This window comes from Berghia stephanieae, chromosome 2 (genome assembly GCF_034508935.2).
Source record: "Berghia stephanieae isolate SIO BIC M18660-M18661 chromosome 2, UCSD_Bste_1.3, whole genome shotgun sequence".
Classification (NCBI taxonomy): Eukaryota; Metazoa; Mollusca; class Gastropoda; order Nudibranchia; family Aeolidiidae; genus Berghia; species Berghia stephanieae.
This window is the reverse complement of record NC_088361.1, coordinates 28,513,577-28,536,076: the sequence shown is the minus strand read 5'-3', so window position 1 is coordinate 28,536,076 and position 22,500 is coordinate 28,513,577. Positions and strand designations below refer to the sequence as shown.

Below are 22,500 nucleotides of genomic sequence, written 5' to 3'. Positions count from 1 at the left end.
AGCATTTTATTGATTCATTCCTTCATCCATTTATTCATTTATAAATCATTCATTCATTCATTGTTCATTCATTTATTTATTTATTCATTCATTCATTCATTCATCCATTCATTCGTTTATTCACTCATTTATCCAATCATTCATACATTTATTCCTCCCTTCATTCTTTCATTCATACATTATCCATTGTTTGCCTCATTCATGAATTGTTTTCAATATGTTTACATTCCATAACGATTCATTCACCTATCATCCAATCACTCAGTGTTGTGAACACATTTTGTAACTATTGTAAATCTTACGATATTTTATTGTTTTGTATTTCAGACATCACTGTTAAACACTCTTCAATGCCTAATTACAATTGTTGAACAACCATTGAACAAGAGAGAGGTCCCAGCCACGAACTGAGTTGGTAAATGTATCCTTCATTATTCTCTTTTACATGAGTTGGGCATCACATAGTAACTATAGACATCGTGATTTGTTTTGCATAGTGATTTGTTTTAAATACATTTTTGGCATATTACTGTTACCGAAAACACTTCTATATTATGTTCTGAAAAGTGAGTCTTTAAAAACTAAATAATAATAAAAGGAGTCAACTAGCCGTCGTGTTATATTTAGTGATAGATAACTTGGGATTATTTTGGCATCCTATTATTGTTATCACACTCTAGTATATTAGCGTCATTGCGAATAATTGTACACAAACTAACGACGAGTCACACACATTGGTGATAAATTTTTCGTAGTAACATAGTTTAGAGTACACGCGATTGACACATTGTTATTGACACAAGTCATAATAACTCCGCATTGTATTGACACATTGCTTTATAAGATATAACGATAAAAGGCATCAAATTCAACATACATAATAAGTTGAAATAAGAGAGAGAGATTTCTAAAAATAGAACAGTTCATTCCAGTAAGTGTAAATAAATAAAACAGTCAGTAACAGTATCCTGTCAATATAATATATATAACACATCGTAACTAATTTATTGCAAAAATGGAAGCATATAAAAGATACTTAAGTCTCGCAAAGGACTTAGAAATACCCCAGGAAAGAATATTTTCATGGTGCGAAGAGAAAATAAAAGAAGAAAAAGAAGAAAGAATTCGTAGAGAAGAAAATGAAGAAAGAGTTCGTAGAGAAGAAAATGAAGAAAGAATTCGTAGAGAAGAAAATGAAGAAAGAATTCGTAGAGAAGAAAACGAAGAAAGAATACGCAGAGAAGAACGAGAAGAAAGAGCCCAAGAAAGGGAACTAAAAAGACAAATAGCTTTAGCAGAAGAAGAAACCAAAAGGACCCAAATGATGCTGGAAATTGAAAAAACAAAAACCGGTCATGAAAGAAAACATAATAATAGTGATGAATTTTTCGTGAAACTTCCACGCATGCCAACATACGATGAACGCTCAGACTGTCTAGAATCCTTCTTACACCCATTCAAAATAACAGCAGTAAAATCTAATGTTAATTACGAGATTAAAATTAACAACACAACAAAGACATTCCATGCAAATATGCTAAAAAAGTATTTTGATAGAGACACAGTGTCGCAACCTATGTTTACTAATATCGAAGCTTCAAATGCAGGATTAATCATACCGTTGGTCATGGGACACAGACACCCGAGACAGAAAAACAAACAAAAAATCGCACAATTGCAACCACCTAAGACAAAAAAAGAAGTACGCAAAGTACTTGGGCTCCTAAATTTTTACAGGAAATACATTTACAACTTCGCGCACATCGCGACACCGCTAACAAATCTGACAAAGAATGGGTCACCGAACAAAATTGTTTGGACAGAAGTGTGTCAGAATAGCTTTAACCAATTAAAGGCATTACTCTGTTCAGAACCAATTCTTAAATTACCCGACATATCAAAAGAATTTGTTGTAAGAACTGACGCGTCTGATAAGGGCATCGCAGGTGTACTATTACAGGAACATGAGGGAACTCTAATGCCTTGCTTATATGCAAGCAGAAAATTATTGGACAGAGAATCACGATACTCTGTAATAGAGCGTGAAGGACTGGCCATCGTCTTTGCTTTAAAGACATTCAGCAGATATCTACTGCTAAAAGTTTGTGGTCGAAACGGACCATAAACCACTCACGTACATAAGAAATAACAAAATGAATAATAGTAGAGTACTAAGGTGGAGTCTATTTTTGCAAAATTACACTTTCAGTATCTCTCACATACCAGGCTGTGAAAATATTCACGCCGACCTACTTTCTCGATTTGTGTAATGACGTGAGAAGGGTATAACTTAACCTCTCATGCATACTGTTAGTTACCTCGAAAATTATGCCAAATCAGAACGCACAATTTCGATAATTTTATTTGTAAACATGATGACCCAACTTAATGTAACATTGAGTATTGTTTGGATATATATACCATACCATTCATGATTTGGGAAATCTTCTCTTTATCTATTATTGTTATGAATTTTCACTCATTTATGATTAATAATTGAAATGTCAATATTCCATTTACATTTTCATTCATTTCATTCAGTAAATTACCTTCATATCATCGACTTAAATCATGCTTCATTGCCATCACTATTGTTTATCACAATGATTTGTAATCACATTGCCATCACTATTGTTCATCACAATGATTTGTAATCACAATCTTTCATTGTTATTGTCACCCATTCATATACCTACGTTAATATAAACATTTCCATGTCTAGTTAATAAATAATTTAATGGTAGCACAAATCATAATAATGGATTAATGCTAGAGTATCATGATATTAAATTTACTTCCGTTTGTAAATCTATCTTTCCCATAATGGTTAAAGAGTATATTTTAAACGTGGGTGGGGGGTGTCACAGTAAAAGGTTGTTCACAATTATCTTATTAAATTTTATTTTATTAAGAACTGAATTCATCTCACTCCAGTTATATTTCGGTAGGCTTAGATAAACTTTACCTTCTAATATTAGATCGTCTTTCCTTTTATAGCCTTCCCTCGAATTAATTTCTAATTAGTGAATACTTTTCGTTCTACATTCTGTCACGTAGCCACTTATTATAAAAGCTGATAGGTCTAACATTCGACACTCACTTTCTCTCCACAATCTATGCCGGACGGCCAGTCGCTCTATTCCTATATATATATATACTGGAAGATTTTTATCTTTTGGGACTTTGTAGATATTATATCTACACCATTAAGACGCCGGAGCTTTTAACTTTGATTGTATAATCTTCAAGGATCAAACCCAAGCCCGCTGTCAAAGGACTACACAATAACTTCTTACCAATTGCCTGGAAGTGGAATTTTACGAGTCCGATCCTGTTATCAGAGGAATAGATCATCCAAGCCCATCAACTGCCTGGAAACGTAAACTTACGAACCTGACAAATTATCATAAGTTACGTAAAATATTCATATCTCTATTTGTAACTGCCACGATCACTGTTTACCTCTTTTAATTAAATTTCATCATTATTTTTATTTCATTGTAAACAAATCGTTAATTGTTTTTCATTTATAGTAACTAGTAAATTCTGGGGCCTCATTCTACATATATCTTTATGCATAGTCGAGTAGCTCTTTACTCACTTGAGACCATGACAACAATAGCAGGGTAATGTTCAGGTCACGAATCACGAAATAAGACGCGCTTTTTGACGATTTGCTCTTGGCTAATATTATTATAATAGTGGCAATCTAATTAAACGTTTTATCACGGTAATAACCAGATATTGAAATCATACCATATGACAGGATAATGTGGAGTAAATTAACGATTACATTAACAATATATATATTTAATAACAAAAAAAAAAAAAAAAATATTTAAAATGTTGGCCAGACAGCTTTTCTTTTATTTCAAAGACATATTTATTTTTCTTTCTTTTCTTTTTTTTTTTTTTTCTTTATTTATTTTCTTTTACTTCAAAGGCCGGGTTGAACGCTTTTTGACAATTTTAAGACGAAAGGAGAGAGAAGACATTTCACTAAATGTCATATCTCTCTCTATCTCTCTCTCTCTCTCTCTCTCTCTCTCTCTCTCTCTCTCTCTCTCTCTCTCTCTCTCTCAAACATACAAACACAAACACATACACGCCCATACACACACACACACACACACACATACACACACACACACACACACATCGTCCACGTATAAAAGGCCAGCATACCCATACTGTGCCAAAGGCAAATACCATTACAAGGTTTATCTGCTTGGCGTGTGTTCACACTACTTTACTTTGTACCTTTATACATTTATTCCTTCTTTCCTTCTTTTCCATCTATATTCATTCCGTCTTTTTATCCACACCATTGCATGATTTGTCTGCCTGGCTTGTTCAAGTTTGTAAATTATTTTACGTTGCACCTTGATATATCGATTTCTTCTTTCCTTCTTTTTCATCTACATTCATTCCGTCAGTCTATCCATATACCATTGCATGTTTTATCTTGCCTGACCTATACTTTTACCTTCATACCTTCCCTCATTCACTCCATCTTCATTCATTCATTTATTCATTCCATCCATCAATTCGTATAATATGATTTTATCCGTCTGGCTCATTCATGTTACTTTAGTTTACCTTTCATATCCTTCCCTTTCTTCTTTATGTCTGCATTCTCCCTGTTAATTATTCCATATTATGATTACATGATTTATCTGCCTCGCTTCCAGGCCATTTTGCTATAATATTATTAGCCTTATTCATCCCTTCATACATTCTTTCCTTCCATATTCGTCCACTCCATCAGTCCAGCCATACAATTCCCAGTTTATCTATCTGGCTCTTACGTACTTCCTTCCTCCCCCCCCCCTCTCTCTCTCTCTCTCTCTCTCTCTCTCTCTCTCTCTCTCTCTCTCTCTCTCTCCCTCTATTTTTTCCTTCAATTGTCTTCCTCCCCTCTGATTCGCCTTCCTTCCTTCCGTGAATCTTTTATTCATTCCTCCTTTGCTTCCTTCTGTTCTTCATTCATTCCTTCCTTCCCTCCCTTTCTCTCCCTCCTTCCCTCCCTCCTTCCTTCCCTTCTTCCTGTTACAATTACCATTTCTCCAGATTCACCCACCTGCCACTCTTCTTTCCTTCTTCCTTCCTTCGCCCTTTCCTTCATTCCGTTCCTGTCTTCGTTACTTCACTCACCCCCCCCCCCCCCCCCCCTCTCACTCTCCTTCTTCCTTCCTTCCCTCCCTCTCTCTTTCCATCGTTCCTGCCTTCCCGCCCTGCTTTCACTCCTTCCTTCCCTCCACCATTACCATTCAGCCACCTGCCACTCGTATCACCCCAGCCTTCAGGCTGACATTCAATACATCCTCTATTATGTCCCCTATCTACAAAATACATTAGAACTCGGCTATCTACTCGCACATTCCTTCACTCTTTCATTCTTTTGTACAGAATCCACTCGCTTCCTCCCCTCTTTCATTTCATTTCCCCTGCCTAATTAGGGAAACTAATAATTCGCATCAATGTTACAAAGTATAATAGAAGGAACGAAGTTGACTTCACTCAGCTCTTTGCTATTGTTTATAGACATATAATTTGGTGAATAGTTCTCACTAAATTTTATCAATCAGATTATAGACGCTCAATGTTACAGTTTTGAGTACTGATGCGTTATATACAGTTGGCGGATGTTGTGATTATTTTACCCAAATACATAGCATCAATAATGAGATCACGGAAGCAATTTTGATTAAAAGAGAATTGTACTCTAAAATTTTATACGGAGGAGAAAAAAAAAAGGATTGGAAGATAAACCGTCTATCTTATACGAAGTTGACATGTTGATTTTGAAGATAGTTTATATTGGAGATGACCGAAAAAATGTTGATATGTTGAAACTCAATCAAGTCGTAAAAGGTTGATTATCCCAAGTGCTTTAACTCTACTGGATAATAACTAAGCGGAATTGGAAGCAAGTATAAGTTTATCTGGCCTGCCTCAGGCAAATGATATCAAACTTCTACGTCTTTGCAATAAATAAATAAATAAATAAATAAATAAATAAATAAATAAATAAATAAATAAATAAATAAATAAATGAATAAATGAAAAAATGAAGAAAACAGCAAATTATTCAATGCATGATATCATCAAATCGACAATCACAACTCTATTTAAATTATTATTATTATTATTATTATTATTATTAATATTATTAATAATAATAATAATAATAATAATAATAATAATAATAATAATAATAATAATAATAATAATATCTGAAATTGGTGATTTATTGACATTCCTATCCTGAGATTTTATCAAATTAAATTAAGTCACACCCTCCCCCCTCCCTTTCCCTTACAGCTATTCATTCTTACCCTATTTTCTCTCCATCTTTTTTTTCTTATTTAATCTCCTGTCTGCCTCCACTGTTACAATCTCCTAAAACATTAAGTTTATTTTTTTTTTTTCATTCTCTTATCAGTAAGGCACATATTTCTTATTCTCTAACTCTCTATTTATACTGCATTCCATTCCTCCTTTCCCTTCAATCAAAATACAACATAACCTTTATTCATCCCACACCTGCTACTTTCTTTCCATCCCCAGACCGCCATCTGGCAAGTAATATGGTAATCAGTATCACAAGCAGGCCATAAGGTATACAATTAACCAGTTACCTGTTGTACTCTGGAAAAGCTCGTATTTAAAAATTTGGCCAGAAAACTCGTCCTTCAAATATCGATCGATTTACATGACCCTCATCTTGGTAAAATCTGTCAAACCTGGGACTTCGTGAAGTCCCAGGTTTGATAGTTTACAACCAAGATGAGAGTCATGTAAATCAATCAATCAATAAATGAAGAATGAGTTTCCTGGCCAAATTTTTAAATACGAATTGTTCCCCCCCCCCCCCACCCAAAGTAGAGCAGTTAACTGGTTAATCATCGTGATAAGTATTCAAACAAATCACTTTTTTTCATATTTGGTCAGAAAACTTCAATAAATATCGATCGTTGAATTGACCAAACTTTATCCAAGAAAAACATATTAAAAGTCACAGAGCTGAGATTTCAAAATGTTTAAACAGTCTCAGATTTAATGCATTTTAAAAGGTCCGGGATGATCGTTAGCGGTCGATAAATCACCAATAGTTTGAAAAATAAAATACTTCTGGCCAAATTTATTTCCAAATTATGTTTTGTTAGTTAACGGCACTATGGAGAATTTTACCTGTTTTGCTTTTCGTCCAGGTATCTAACAGTACAGACAATTCTGCGGTACTCTGTAAAAACACGTAATCAAAATTTTGGCCGGAAAATACCAATTTAAATATTTCTCATCTTGTCAAAAACTCACAAACCTGAGTTTTTGACAAGATGAGATTCATTTTATCGGTCAATAATGCTTAAAGGACGAGTTTTCTGGCCAGTGCCTGATTTGACAGTTTTTGACAAGATGAGAAACATTTTAATCGATCGATATTTGAAAGACGACTTTTGTGGCCAAATCTTCAAAATACGTATTTTTATCAGAGAATGACAACGCTACACTTACCTGGGCTTCACTTCGATAGATTGGCAAAACAACCTTCCGAAGTTTGGTTAGAATACTTAAACTCTTAATATCGCTCGATTAAAATCACCCCCAATCCCCCCTTTCCAATTGTTATGTCACCGATATCTTTAAAGTCGGGTTAATTTTTTTTCATTTTTACAAGTCGGGAGTCACTTTAATCAGGCACGAGTACGAAACCAAAAAAGTTATAGCTCAAATTTAAAAATAATTGTTAAAAAAGAATGTTGTCAAGCATACGTGGAGAATTCGTATCTCATCTCTCTGTATTCCGTTTATTTTTCATTTACTCATTACCTGATCTCATACATAACCAGTAATTAGCTCAGAGTGCGTTATCTTAACGTTAAAATACGACAAAACTCTTCTTTCTCTCTCTCTCTCTCTCTCTCTCTCTCTCTCTCTCTCTCTCTCTCTCTCTCTCTCTCTCTATCTATCTCTCTCTCTCCCAAACACACACACACAGACACACACAAACACACGCACACACACCTATTCCTAGCGCCCTATCCCTACTTCTACCCCACTAATACGCCCTTTCCCATAATATTCGAGCGTAAAATTGCTTCCCTAAATCCTAAGCCGCCTAGATAACGTATCAAGTTGGCCTTTATTCGTCCTTCTGCTGTCAGTATTAAGATATCGTATATTACAACCTCAACTCCCCTCCTCCTCCTCCACCTCCTCAGCAACCAATACCAACAAGCATCCCTTCCTTCCCTCCTCATTACAATTTCCTTTTCCTACTTCCTATAATTTGTGATTTCCTCACAAAATCCCTTTCGTCCCCAAAGCACAAAACAGCCCTACATTTACAAAACGCACCATTTATTTATTATTTTATTTGGGGGGGGGGGGCAAATATGTTTATCTTCAATAAATACCATGAATTATTCCACCTCAGAGTCCTCCAAAATTCTTAAACCTGAGGCTTCAAAGAGGTGCGTCCCTCCTAGGTGAGTAAATAGATCAAATATAATTCAAGCAAGTTACGAAGGGGTCATCTTATTCATCAATCCGATTTCTAGCCAAATTTTTAAAAGTTTTTTTTTGCCAGTATACAAGAGCAAAGAAGGCCCTGCCTCACACTGATAATCACACCAGCAGAGCCACTTCAAATAGCTGTCTTTATCTCCTCTATCAGTCAGAAAGGCATTCACAATTCGCACACCCACACAAGAATACAAACACACTCCCACACCACACACACACACACACACACACACACACGCACACACACACACCACTCACAGTTATACAAACACACAGTTATACAAAGCAACTGGAAGCTCAAAAGCCTATTTGAGCAACAAGATATGGTTTGTTTAGAATACGAACAAGACAGCCTATGAAGCACAATTCTAAGGAAAAGGACGATTTGCTAGGAGGGGGGGGGGGGGGGGGGGGGGGAATTGAGTGGCAGGGGAGGAGTGGGTTTCTTTGAGTTGAGTGTATAGAATAGACGAAAATATAAGGGGCGGTGAGGTTTCTTTTTCTATAAATCGAAGTCTCGAAACAAAAACAAAACATCTAATACGCAGATAAAGAAAAATGGAAAATATAATAAGCCTTGATATTTACAAGTGCATTTTCTTAATCTGTAATAAAATAATAAACAAAAATACAAGTACAAGTGCTATGAAAATATCAACTCGAACATCATACACGTTATCACTTCGGTCAACCACAACAACAACAACAATAACAATAGCGATGACGACAGTTACGATCGGACCTGGGACTGATCGGAGATACAGATCTACTTTGCGTGTAAAGCAAGTGCTCTAACTTCTGGGCTATGGTAACTCAGTATAGGGACATAAAGAGAAACATAAACATTGGGAAAGCAAACTGGTGGGTAAACATTCCGACAAATCAAATTTACTCGGCGACATGGAGTGCCCCCCCCCCCTCTCTCTCTCTCTCTCTCTCTCTCTCTCTCTCTCTCTCTCTCTCTCTCTCTTCCCCCTTCTCCCACACATTTGTTTCTTTGGTTTTAGAAGGATGGGGGGATGGGGGTCGGGAGGGGTAAGAGGTGACTAGGTGGTGTTGGGGTGGGGGGGGGGGTGTTTACTTTGTCTATTTACTTACCTCGGAGGTGCCCACGCGTAACGAGTAGCATCCATAAGAGTTCCGACATAGGTTTTACCCCGCCACGTAACATTGACGACCAGTAAACCTGGATAGAGCAAAAGAAAAGATGAAATAATATAATAAATAAAGATATAAATAAGAATAGAAAGGATGAGGATGACATCACTCAGCTCTTTATCATTGGTTTTAGCCAGCCAGTTAGGTGACTAGTTCTCACTAAATTCTCTAAATTAGAATATAAACGGTTATGGTTACATCATACAGTTTTGTGTTCGTACGATTGATCTAATTATTTTACTTAACGCATAACACCAATATCTATATCACGTTTTGAGGGTTATCTTCAACCTGTCCATATTTGAAGCAAACCATTTCTGGTAACAACATGTAATTTTTAACAATAAGTATTTTATCAGTTTGGCAGACAAGTGCCGTCAGCTCCCATTTACTTTCACAAAATCTATAAATATCACCAAAGCAAAGATAATTTAAAAAGAGGCAAATTTTTATTTTAAAATTTTTAAGTACGCAATGAATGGGATTAAAACTAGATTGCCAAGTTCCAAAATATTCTATTTTAATCTGTTTTTATTTTAACTATATTTGTTTTCTCTTTCAAAGTTTTCCACAGGTAGCAACTCCAAGCGTTCATATCAATAAATAGGCAACAACAACAAACAAAAAACTTATTCAATTCCAAAATTCCAATGTCGAGTGACACACAAAAAAATAATAATAAAAAACATACCAAAATCTTTTTAAAACCTTATTTAAATAGAAGAAAAAAACAAAACAATAAAAGTTTGTGTGTTGTGGGGGGGGGGGGGGGGTAGGACACAGAGATAAACACAAGATGTACCAAGACGATAGGGTTATTAGACTTTAGAGATATCATCTGTCTGTGCTTGCATGTGTGTGCCAAAACGATGCTGAAACTCAACACAATCATAAAAACATAATATTTGGTTTTCTCATTAGCATTCCTTCCATCTTCACATGCACCTCCACCCACCCCCCCCCCCCCCCCCCCCCCCCCCCCCCCCCCCCCCCCCCCCCCCCCCCCCCCCCCCACACACACACACACATAACTAACTGCTCTTCTTCTCAGCTCTCGAGAAGAAAAAAAAAACACCAATCCCAGACTTGCCATTAAGGGACAACATTCGGGAAAGTTATTGGAGTTCTAAATGATAAATTTGATGATGATGACGACGACGATGATGATGATAATGACGACGACGATGACGACGATGGTGGTGGTGGGTGGTGGGTGGTGGCGGTGGTGAGTAAGATGACGACGTTAATGATGATGATGATGGTGGTGGTAGTGGCGTAGGTGATGATGTTGGTGGTGGTGTTTTTCTGTAATTGTAAGATACCATTTCAAAATCGGGAAAATAGCTAGAAATGAGGGAAATCGGGATTAGAACGAATTTCAGGAATTTCGCGATAAAACTCGGGACAGTTGGCAGGACTGCAATCCGACCACACCACGCCAGACAACTACATTATAGCACTTCGTTCCAGACAGGACTGGGCATTGTATGATAGGGAAAAATAACGATAATAATGTAGGGTATAAAGTAACAGGCATGTGGATAGGTGAATGAGTGGAGGGGGGGAGAGAGAGAGAGGGGGGGGGAGAGAGGGAGAGAGGGAGAGAGAGAGAGAGAGAGAGAGAGAGAGAAGGGATGGGGTATGAATGGATGGATGGATGGTGCACCGGTGGACGGCCGTTTGGTCGGATATATCAATAGATGGGTGGTTGGATGGATGGATGGATGGATGGATGGATGGAAAGATTTGGATCAAAGCAATCTGTATGTTAATGGTATAGGGGCAAAGTTTGGTGGACGGATGAATATATTAATAAATAGATGGATGGATGAATTGGTAAAGAGTTAGAGGGATAAATTACGTGTAAAAACCTAGCACTATGCACCATGTCTTGTTATTGTGTTTCTATAAAACTTTTGTATAGAACTTGTCAGGCTCAACAGTAACATAATTTCGTGTACAGTGATAGCCACAGAATAGAGAGGCCCTTAGGTCTGTGATGATAGCACAAGGTATAAAAATAGGCTTGTCTCCTTGTCAGAGTTATAGGTTATAGCCGAGACACAAGTTATAGCCCGAAGCCTGAAGCAACAGGGTTTCATTGCCTTTGTTACTTGTGACAATCCTCACCTAAGCATTACGATAGAGGGGGATGTGAACTTAAGGGCACTTAAAAAACGACATTCAAACGCCCCTTTATGACCGCGTTGTCACCAGTTATTCTGGTTTTGCCTTCTGTTGTGGTGTACGTAGTACAGGCTGGTATACTGTACCCACGACGTATTCGTACGCGGTTCGAGACCCTGTATGACAGAAACACCGTCAGATTGTAATGGTAGCAAGATGGCCAAGCGGACAAGGCTTAGATCCCAGACCAGACTCTGGGACAGGGCATAGCAAACTAGTGTATACAGAGGGCAATGGGATAGGGCAGCGACATCTATAATATAGTATATGAAGTCCTAGGATAGGGGGCATTGCAGTAATACCCTAGGAACAAGGGTTAAATAAATCTCCATTTTCAAGATCACGTCATTCTTCCTTTTGAGCATGTAACTCTGCCCCATTGCCCCACCCACCATGCGCGCTACACTGTGATTACTGAGGTATGGGCTTTGAAAGATCCCCCTCCCCCAAGGTGAATTCATTCATTCGTTCGTTAGTTCAATCATTTACGTGGTCACTTTTTGAATATTTTCTTTCTTTCTTTCTTTCTTACTTCATTTCATTCATTCATTCATTTATTTATGTATTTATTTATTTCTTTAAAAATGCCAGATAGTTCGTGCCTATGCCATTTTTGCTAATTGAAAGAGAAAAAAAAAAAAGGGGGGGGGTGAATGAGTCATCTATCCACTTCTTTTAACCAAACAGTGGGACAATCGCTAGGACATCGTATTACAGACCCCGCGGGGCCGTAGCAGTTTATTGATTTATGAAGTAAAAGTTTTCTGACCAGAACATTATCTTTTAAATTTAATTTATTTTGTCAGATTTTCAGTGCATCGCCAAATCAGCCTCCTAAATAAACCATTTATCTAAATGATCAATCTCCGGTAATCTTTTTTATTTATCTCGTTTTTTTTTTTTTTTTTGTTTTTTTTTTTTTTTTGTTGCTTTTATTTTTCAGCAGACGGTAGCTGCGAGCCAAACGCTGTCGCAAACTGCTCTGCCAAACCGACATGTAATAATGAAGCCTTTAAAAAAAAAAAAAAACGTTTACTTCACAATATCTGTAAAATGACCCAACTCGTCAAAAATTCACAAACCTGAGACTGAGATTTGATTAAAATGAATCAACATCTTAACCGTTCGAATAAATATAAAAGTAAAAGTTTTCTGGTCAAAATGTCAAAAAGCATTTTGGTAGTGTAGTATACGCAGTTGGGGATCAATCATTGTGGCATAGCGGTTATTTAAAACTACAACTCCCAAACACTGGCGTAGCGCTTTTTAAAAATTTGGTAACGAGTGTGTTTTTACATCAAATACCGATGACATACGATGATCTTAAACTTATCACAATATCTTATTATTCACGAGTCTTCAAAAGTTTAGGTTTGAGAACCAGCTGAAACATTAAGGGTGATCTTAATTCAACTAAAGTTGAAGTTAAAAAAAAAAAACAGAAAGCTAAAATGAAAATAGGCGTTTGATCAGAGAACAGCACAATAGGAAAGACGTGTGATAATTGATGGGTTCATAACAAAGAGGTGGTGGTTTTGACACCCCGGGGTGGGGGGGGGGGGTGAGGGGGGGGGGGGGGGGGGGGGTGAGGTCTCACAGACACCACACGACGATAGATTAGATTTAAAATAAATACATCAAGTACAAAGACTGTTGAATTGGTTTACAGAGATCGGGTATATCATTTGTGATAGGCCTAGATTATTATAAGAAGCCCGGGGAAAATCTGTCAACTGTATAAAATTTCACAAACTTAATGTTGTGGGTTTGTTTGTTTGTTTTAGAGGGTAAGTGCCACTTTAGCACTTTCGGGCCATAATAAAAGCGTCGTAAGTTACTGTCATCGGGTAATAATAATAAAAAAATAAAAAATAAAAAATAAAAAAAATAAAAATAATAATAATAATAATAATAATAATAATAATAATAATAATAATAATAATAATAATAATAATAATAATAATAATAATAATAATAATAATAATAATTGAGTATCTACAATTTTGTCTCTTATTCTTCGCATTGATTTTCAAAGAATTCATTCCTTTTTAACGTCATTTTATTTTTGCCTACAGGTTATGCTTTCAATTTGTATTGTATTATTTTTTTTTCACAAAATTTATTCCAACCTACACGCACATAATATTTGCAAGTCGGATATATAACTGAACGAAATTGTGGACTTGTTTTAATATTGATGTAATGGTGTACTTTGAATTGTGCTCATTGTGCTTCACTCTATTTACACTACACAATGGGAACATAACAATTCGAGTTAGACTCGTAGATGTGGCAGGATAGAGATTATACAATTTACAATGCAGATAATAATAGAATAATACTAACTACACACCAGACACATAACATAATATGATATGAGAACACAAGTCATGTGCCATGTGTGTGTACAAGCACCCATTGTCTTCCTTGGAGGAGTCGGTGGTGATAGTACAAGCCTACAGTCGAAGGGACGCTAGGCACAAGGCCTAAATTAGCCTAAGTGGTGTGATAGCCTTCAATGGTCAAGTAGGTAGGTAGGAACCTTAGCCTGAGATAACACAAGAGAAGCCGAAAGGTTGGTAAAGGGGTGGAAGGGGGAGAAAGGTGGGGTCGAGGACTGTGGGCATTGGGCGGGCGGGCTTAGTTTGTGGAGAGGGGAAATAAGATCTAGCTATAACTGTTTGCCACCGGGTAAAAAATTGCCCAATTATTACCATCAAGTGGCGATGAGAGGGGGGAGGGGGGGAGCGAGAGAAGAGAAACAGAGCGAGTGAGAGGAGAGAGAATGGGAATAGATTGAGAGAGAGTGAGAGAGAGAGAGAGAGAGAGAGGGGGTGGGGGGGGGGGTGGCTTGCCCATTAACACCTAAACAAAATAGAGATGAGGTGGGAAGCAAGGACAGCAGACAAAGGTGTCCTCGTTCACCATATGTGACCTATCGTCTCAAAATGGTAGTATGTCCGGATGAATCAGATATTATTAAACGGTCAAATGAAAGTAAAACTGTTCAAAATATGAAATCTTGGGTTGTTAGTGTTAGCACGCTTAAATGATTAATTCATTCTCCCTAACAACACATTTAGATTCAGCCCAAATCTGATAGTTCTGGCTAATAATTATATTTTCTGCATCTCAATCACCCCGACGTAATACCGTTTTGAGGCGATGAGTCACCGATAGTCATTTTATTTTTTTCAATCAAAAGTTATTTATAGGACTCGAACTGGAGACCCCATAGTTTTCACCCTAGGACTTCATATATATAGATGTCGTCAGTGGCGGTTCTAGCCTATTTACAGTGGTGGGGCAAAGATGATTCGGTCATATATATATATATATATATATATATATTATATATATATATATATATATATATATATATATATATATATATATATATATATAATATATATATATATTATTTATTTATCTGTTATTTTTTTTAAATTATAATTATTTTCACCTTTAAAAAAATATTTCAACCACAAATAATCACATTCACAATGAAATGACAATACCAGTAGATTATAATTATTCCAAACGTAATCAAAAATTAATCACGAAAGAGAATACAACTAAAAATAAAGCGACGAGACATACTGCGACAACACCTTGACAATTGAAGTCCATTTCGTTCACTCGAAAAATTAAAGAGATGCTTTAATCCCTCAACGGCGAGATTAATATTTCTGTTACATTACTGGTTTTCAGTAGTATGTAGTAACCTTAAAGTTTTCATCGAGAAGCAACAACAGCGATATGACTCGAGTTTCATTCAGAGCTGAACTTGCATCATTTTTACTGCTGTCTTGGTGGTTAGAATGATTGTGCCGGTGGTGGTAGTGGTTGGAATAGTGGTAGCGGTGGTGGTGGTGGTGGAGGAGGAGGAGGAGGAAGACGAGGCGGTGAGGGAGGATGTAATTATGATAGTGGTTTTGGTGGTGCTGTAGATTAGAATGATAGTTGTGGAGACAATGACGGAAATTGTATGATGATGTTGATATTGTTTTTATTGCTATTGTTGTACTTGTTGTTAATATTGTTGTTGTTGTTGTTGTTGTTGTTAATGATGATGATGATGGTGATGATGATGATGATGATGATGATGATGATGATGATGATGATGATGATGATGATGATGATGATGATGATGATGACAACGACAATGTCGTCGACAATGATGGTTACCATACGATATTACAAAGTTTATTTAATCTGAGGCTTTCGCCAATAATTCACACAATACAATTAAGACAAAAGAATGTTACCAATCTCTCCTCATGCATTCGTTAGGCTATCACAATAACGACCGTGTTATCTTTACTCCTTCCCCAACCAACCCCTAGCTTCCCGCCTCTTCATCGCGAACCATCTTATGTATGTATTAGCTTCAGGACGGGCAAGTACGGAATCTGCCCACCCTTCCTTTAAACGTATTTATTTCCTCTATAACTTAGAATTCAACTCTCTCCTTACTCAGAAGAGTATTTCTCGTATACTAATTCAATTGTTGAGAAAACCAAAATGGTGGTTGTATTTTATATATTTATTTAGTCGTGACTTTTGAATAAAAGTGTTTTATTTTATTAGAGGGAATACAATAGAAAATTACATTGTTTTGCCAGATTATCTAGTCTGGCAATAAAAATACAGCGGTAATTACTTTAAGAATTTAAAAAAAAGAACTAACAAATTAATTTGTTAAAAAAAAAACAAATAAGAAAACAATTTAAATAAATGAGTTTTGAGAAGTATTAAAGAAAACGAGAAAAAAAAGAAATAATCTAAATGGATAAACAAATATATAAAAACAACACAAATTAATACTAAATTGATATAATATTAGTAAGTTAATAAATTTAATTCAATACTGGAACCTTCCAAAGTCATTACATCAATGGTACCAGAACAAGTAAGGCAATAAATAAGAAAAAGTTCGTTTGCCAAAATCTCTATTTAGTGTTCACTGGTTATTAAGGTGGGCTCATTTGAATTAGCCCGACCTAGTACTAGAGAGGCCAGACAGCAAAAATCGGAGTTAGTTCACCGTCAGGCGACGTGTCGATGAGATGACGATGTGGGCGGAGTGGAGTGGAGTGGTTGTGGGGGGGGGGGGGGAATAAAAAGAACAGGAGCGTATCCTGGTTTATGCATTACGGGGTGCATGGTGATTCGCAATCTATCAAAAATACACACAAATTGATTTCAGTACGAAGTATCAAGTTTAAGTAGTAACTTTTGAAATTATCTAATTTAAATTTGATTATTTCGGACCTGGTAATACAGCTTATAACTTGAAAAAAACAGGCTGGTATTTGCCCACCCTGCCCATTATTACCAGCCGTCCCTGATGTCGCTGTTTTCACCCCAAGACAGGGGTAACGACGATGCAGCTCTGGCTTCTACAGATTTACAGAAATAAAATAATTTTGAGAGAGAGAGAGAGAGAGAGAGAGAGAGAGAGAGAGGGGGGGGGAGAGAGAGGGGGGGGGGAGGGGGGAGGGAGGGGGGAGAGAAGGGAAGAGAGTAAGAGATGGTGAAAGACAGCAGGGGGGTGGGGGAGAGAAAGATGTAGAAAGAGGGATGGGGGAGAGGAACTCAGAGTAAGAGAGGATGAAAGAGAGAAGAGGCCGGGGGGGGGGGGCGAGAAAGAGGGGGAGGTAAGAGTGAGAGAGAGAGAGAGAGGGGAGAGAGAGAGAGGGGAGAGAGAGAGAGAGAGAGAGAGAGAGAGAGAGAGAGAGAGAGAGAGAGAGAGAGGTTGGTGACAAAGAACAAGGGATAGGATTGTTGTTGATCTGTAGTCTGTAAAAGTGAAAGGCGGTAGCGGTAGCTACACAGTGGCAGTGTAGTTTGCTCTACTGACCCCAAACCGCATGGACACATTTTGTCCCTTATCAGCAGCCAATAGGCGCTGGACATAACCAATCACTGTCTGGTCAATTTTTTGGTCAATGGTTAGTCAGTGAGAATTGATATTCTATGCAAAAATCTATAAGGAGATAGTTCCGCGTACAGACAGACTCGAGTATCGGCAGCCATGCGTTGTTTTTTGTTTTGTTTTGTTTTTTTGGGCTTTTTGTTTTAATTTTGGTTTGTTTTTGTTTCTGGTTTGTTTTGTTTTTTTGGTTCAAGTTTAATTTTTACACCCAACTAAGCGTCTACATAAAAATCGATCATCATTAAAAAGCTTTTATCCAAACACTTCAGCATCGTCTGTTCCATCTCATCTTCCCCCACCACCCCCTGTCTAGCTTTAAATCTAGTTCATGTATACATTACATCTTTATACTCCTTGGTTTTTTAATATCTGAAATGGTTTCATCGCTTCACTCACTACATGTATCAAACTAAAATGCACGAGCTTCACTCATACCTCTATGAATTATAACTTTAACGATTTAATATTGATGCAGTAGTTCAATTTGGTTTACATTCATTTTTTAATTAAAAAAAAAACAACACATTTCTCCAAAGTTTTGGTTAAAATTCAAAATCTGGAGACTAAAACCTGAAATTGGCCATACTTGACAAAAAAATATTATGTATACAACTTCGATTAAATCTGTATAAACGACAGACAGGTCTGTTGCGTGTATTTCGGTGTCCTAAATTCAAACTTACCGTTATCCGTTTCTTTCCAGACAATCCCCTCCAGGCCAACACTAGTTCCGGGTTCACATGGCCCCAGACAATCGGGTTCCGTGATCACCCCGACACTGCAAGCATCCACACCCACGCTCCGCTCCTGGACGGCTGGGGTGCTCGTCTGCTGATGCTGCTGCTGCTGCTGTTGCTGTTGTTGATGGTAAAGATGAGGTTGAGGATTGTTGGTCTGGTGGTGGTGGTGATGCTGCTGTTGTGATGATGAGGATGACGATGATATAGATGTGAATGGTGAGAGGGTGATCTGTTGGGACGCTGCTGTTGACAATGATAATGACGATGACGTCGAGGTGGAGGATGTTGAGGCAGCAAGGCCTGCAAGTTGTTGGTAGTTAGACTGGGGTGAGGTGGCCGTCTCCATATTCTCCACCTGAAATGAATAGTGGAGATAATGAAAATATGTAATAATAAGGCATGAAGGAAAGAAAAGGAGGGAAACAGTAGGAGAATATATGCGATGACGACAACTATGATAACAACAGTATTAAAAAAAAAACAACAATCACAACACAACTACTACATAAATACAATAACAACAACAACAAAATAACAGCAAAAACAACAACGGTGTCAACAACAACAGTAACATCGACGATGAAGTAACTACTTCAAAAAACAGCGACAACAACATCAACAAAATCGATACCAAAAACAATAACTAACTACTCTGTCGTAATCTGGGGGGGGGGGGACACAATATTTTTAATGTTTTGGCCATAAAATCTTAAAGTTTCAATGTTTAAGAGATTTTAACAAGACGTGGGTCATTTAAATTAGTCGATATTTATCTGAAGGACGGGGTATCAGGCCAAAATTTTAAAATAAGTTGGTTTTATTTCAGACGACGACGACGATTACCATTACTACCATTACTTTTACTACTTTTACTACAAGTACACAAATGGGACAATTACGATAAAAACGAAAACAAAGCAGCGACCTCAACAAAAGTGATTTTAATTATTATTTTTTTAAAACATCAGCCAGTATAAGAGGACATAAAGAATTCAATGAAAGATAATTAAAACAACAACAACAACAAAAACAATAGCAATAACAACAGCAATACGGGCTGCAATAACCAATATGTATGAGACCCTCACCCTCTTTTGAGTGGAATCGAACATAAAGTGATAAAATGAATGCCTTAACCCCTACTGAGTTGGGAAATGAACGTCAGCCTGGGTGTTTTCTAACAAAAGACATTTAAAGATACCTTGGACAAAAAGCATTTTAATTTCCAATATCTACCTATCGATGTAAATGACTCCCCCAACTCGTCAAATATATTAAGTCTCAAACTCGAGACTGACCAATAAGGAGTCTTAGGTTTGAGACTTATGGACGATTTTGAAGGCGAGGGTCATCATAGTGGATCGTTACTGTTAAGCAATAGTTTTGTGGCCAAAATGGAAATAAAACTGTTTTGTCAGGTAGTGCCAGGGACCTCACACTACTCCGGTCTCCATGACGATGATTGGTGATGACGTTGGGGTCAATTTTAAAAACTCTTTTCTTATTTCTTGTTAGTCTGTAACTTAAACATTTTGAAGATTCCACAGCCTTTTGTAGTGTTATTTCACTGGAGTTGTCAAATGGTATAAGATGGTATAAAAGTGTGCATGAAACATTGCCAGATAAAGCAAAGATAAAAATACAAGAAACCAGAACAAACAAAAAACATCCCCAAATTCAGGCTGGTGCTTTGCTTGGGTATTTTTTACACTTTTATTTACACTTTTTCAGATTTTCATTAAGTTGTGACCTGTTCCACTGCCTCAAACTCAAACTCAAAGTTGTCAGTATGAAATGATAGTACAAGTGAGCATCCACTCGTTGGAGGAGGAGGAGGAGGAGGAGGAGGAGGAGGAGGAGGAGGAGGAGGAGGAGGAGAGGAGGAGAAGAAGAAGAAAAAAGAAGAAGAAGAAAGAAGAAGAAGAAGAAGAAGAAGAAGAAGAAGAAGAAGAAGAAGAAGAAGAAGAAGAAGAAGAAGAAGAAGAAGAAGAAGAAGAAGAAGAAGAAGAAGAAGAAGAAGAAGAAGAAGAAGAGGAAGAAGAAGAGGAAGAAGAAGAGGAAGAAGAAGAAGAAGAAGAAGAAGAAGATAAGGGTGAAAAATTAAAAACACAAGTTTCCTCTCTCGTATCATTTTCTAATGAAATTAAAGACAATACATAAAAATAGAAGCTTTGTTTTTTGAGGGGCTTTATTTATTCTAATTTTTTTTTCCGTCTCACAGTTAGTCTCAAATAAACGCTTCTATAAAAACGAAGAGGGTTATTAAGGGATTCTCAAACCGATATTATTCGAAAATGATAAAAACCAGACTTCGTACGTTTATTTGTGATATGAGTGGGAATAGAAGGGGCGAGGAGGAGGAGGCTGTGCAAAAATGGGGAGGGGATTGTTGGAGGAGCCTGGGAAGAGATTAAATAAACAACCGGAAAGAAGAAACGAACCAATTTGTGTTACCATGCTAGCACGAATCAAAGGGGAAGGAAGGAGGAGACGAGAGAAGAGGTAGAGGGGGGGGGGGGGGAAGAATTAGTGGTTGAAGTTGCATTTTCGTAAAATCTGTGTACGCTGATATTATTATTTTCATTTTGTTTTTGTTTTTCTTTGTTTTTTGTATATGTGTGTGTGTGCTTGTTCTCTCTCTCTCTCTCTCTCTCTCTCTCTCTCTCTCTCTCTCTCTCTCTCTCTCTCTCTCTCTCTCTCTCTCTCATACACACACACACAAACTCACGAACGATGTGAATAGTAATAATTGAGCCGATGATTTTCCAAGATAAAACACCTGCCACCTTGACTATCTACACCACGACAGCGGGTACTACTGCTGCAAGAGAAAAACGTTCCACCCATAACATACATACGTACTCACTGCCTAAACCACCAATACAAAATTCAAAGACTCTACATACATTATCTATTACGTTTGAACTAAACCAACACCATACTGAGACGTCAGAGGTATACTGTATAATGTAACATACTCTTCTTCTATCTCTCTCTCTCTCTCTCTCTCTCTCTCTCTCTCTCTCTCTCTCTCTCTCTCTCTCTCTCTCTCATACACATACACACACACAAACACAACACGCGCAAAGCCGAATTTACTCAGAACATACAAGTCTTGAACAATCCTTTCAAAACGGGAGAGCCTTCCAATTTTAAGTTTAGATTTTAACATATTGCCTTTATAGATGGAACGAAGTTGACGTCACTCAGCTCTTTGTTATTGTTTTAGACCGCCATTTTAATGATTAGTCCTTACTAAATAAACGTTTAAGACCACATATCGTTTTGTGTGTTGGTAGTTTATATCCAGATGGCGGATGTGTTGTGAGCATTTTAGACGAACGCATAGCATCAATACTAACCCTCCGAAGTGCTCGTATCCGTACGCTCCGGGTGGTATACATCTTGTCTGATGGTTCAAGACGTATCCAGCCAATAGGCATCAATATTACAACCACAACGGCACAAAATATCACCAGTCATCGATATACCCTTCTCCTCGAATCTTTAATATTGCTTTCACAATCTCTATAGTCAAAAGGATACATACACCATAAAATCGTCTTATCTTCTTCCTTTTGAGAACAAAGACTAAAATATAATAAAAAATATAAATACGAACTGTCAAATTTCACCCCACGGCCTCTACTAAATACGGTACGAAATCATATTAAAGGATCAAAACTAGTGGTTGACATCTTTTCTTTTCTTTTTCTTTATTTTTCTACTGTTAAATCAGCAGTTATTTCTTCTTTTATTTAAATTCATTTTGATTGTCCGAAATTGGGACGCCCTTCCATAACACCACCTGTCTCTAGAATCTCTCAATTGTCGTTTTTGTGTTTGTTATTAAGGGTTTTACGGCGCTTACAACACATTAAGGTCATATCAGCGCCATTAAAAAGGAAGAAAATTGGATTTTAAAAAATATTCGGGATGCACAATTAA

At 37.1% G+C, this 22,500-nt stretch overlaps 1 protein-coding gene across 2 annotated transcripts in view; it reads right to left on the bottom strand.

Moving 5' to 3' along the window:
- Positions 1–22,500, bottom strand: part of LOC144964648 (uncharacterized) — a 103,152-nt gene that overhangs the window by 64,953 nt on the left and 15,699 nt on the right. For both annotated transcript variants that reach the window (XM_078899138.1, XM_078899139.1), the window contains 2 exons: positions 18,496–18,907; positions 9,628–9,715 (listed from right to left, as the gene is read on the bottom strand). In XM_078899138.1, coding sequence (XP_078755264.1) covers positions 9,628–9,715; positions 18,496–18,907 — 500 coding nt within the window. The remainder of the gene's footprint in view (positions 1–9,627; positions 9,716–18,495; positions 18,908–22,500) is intronic.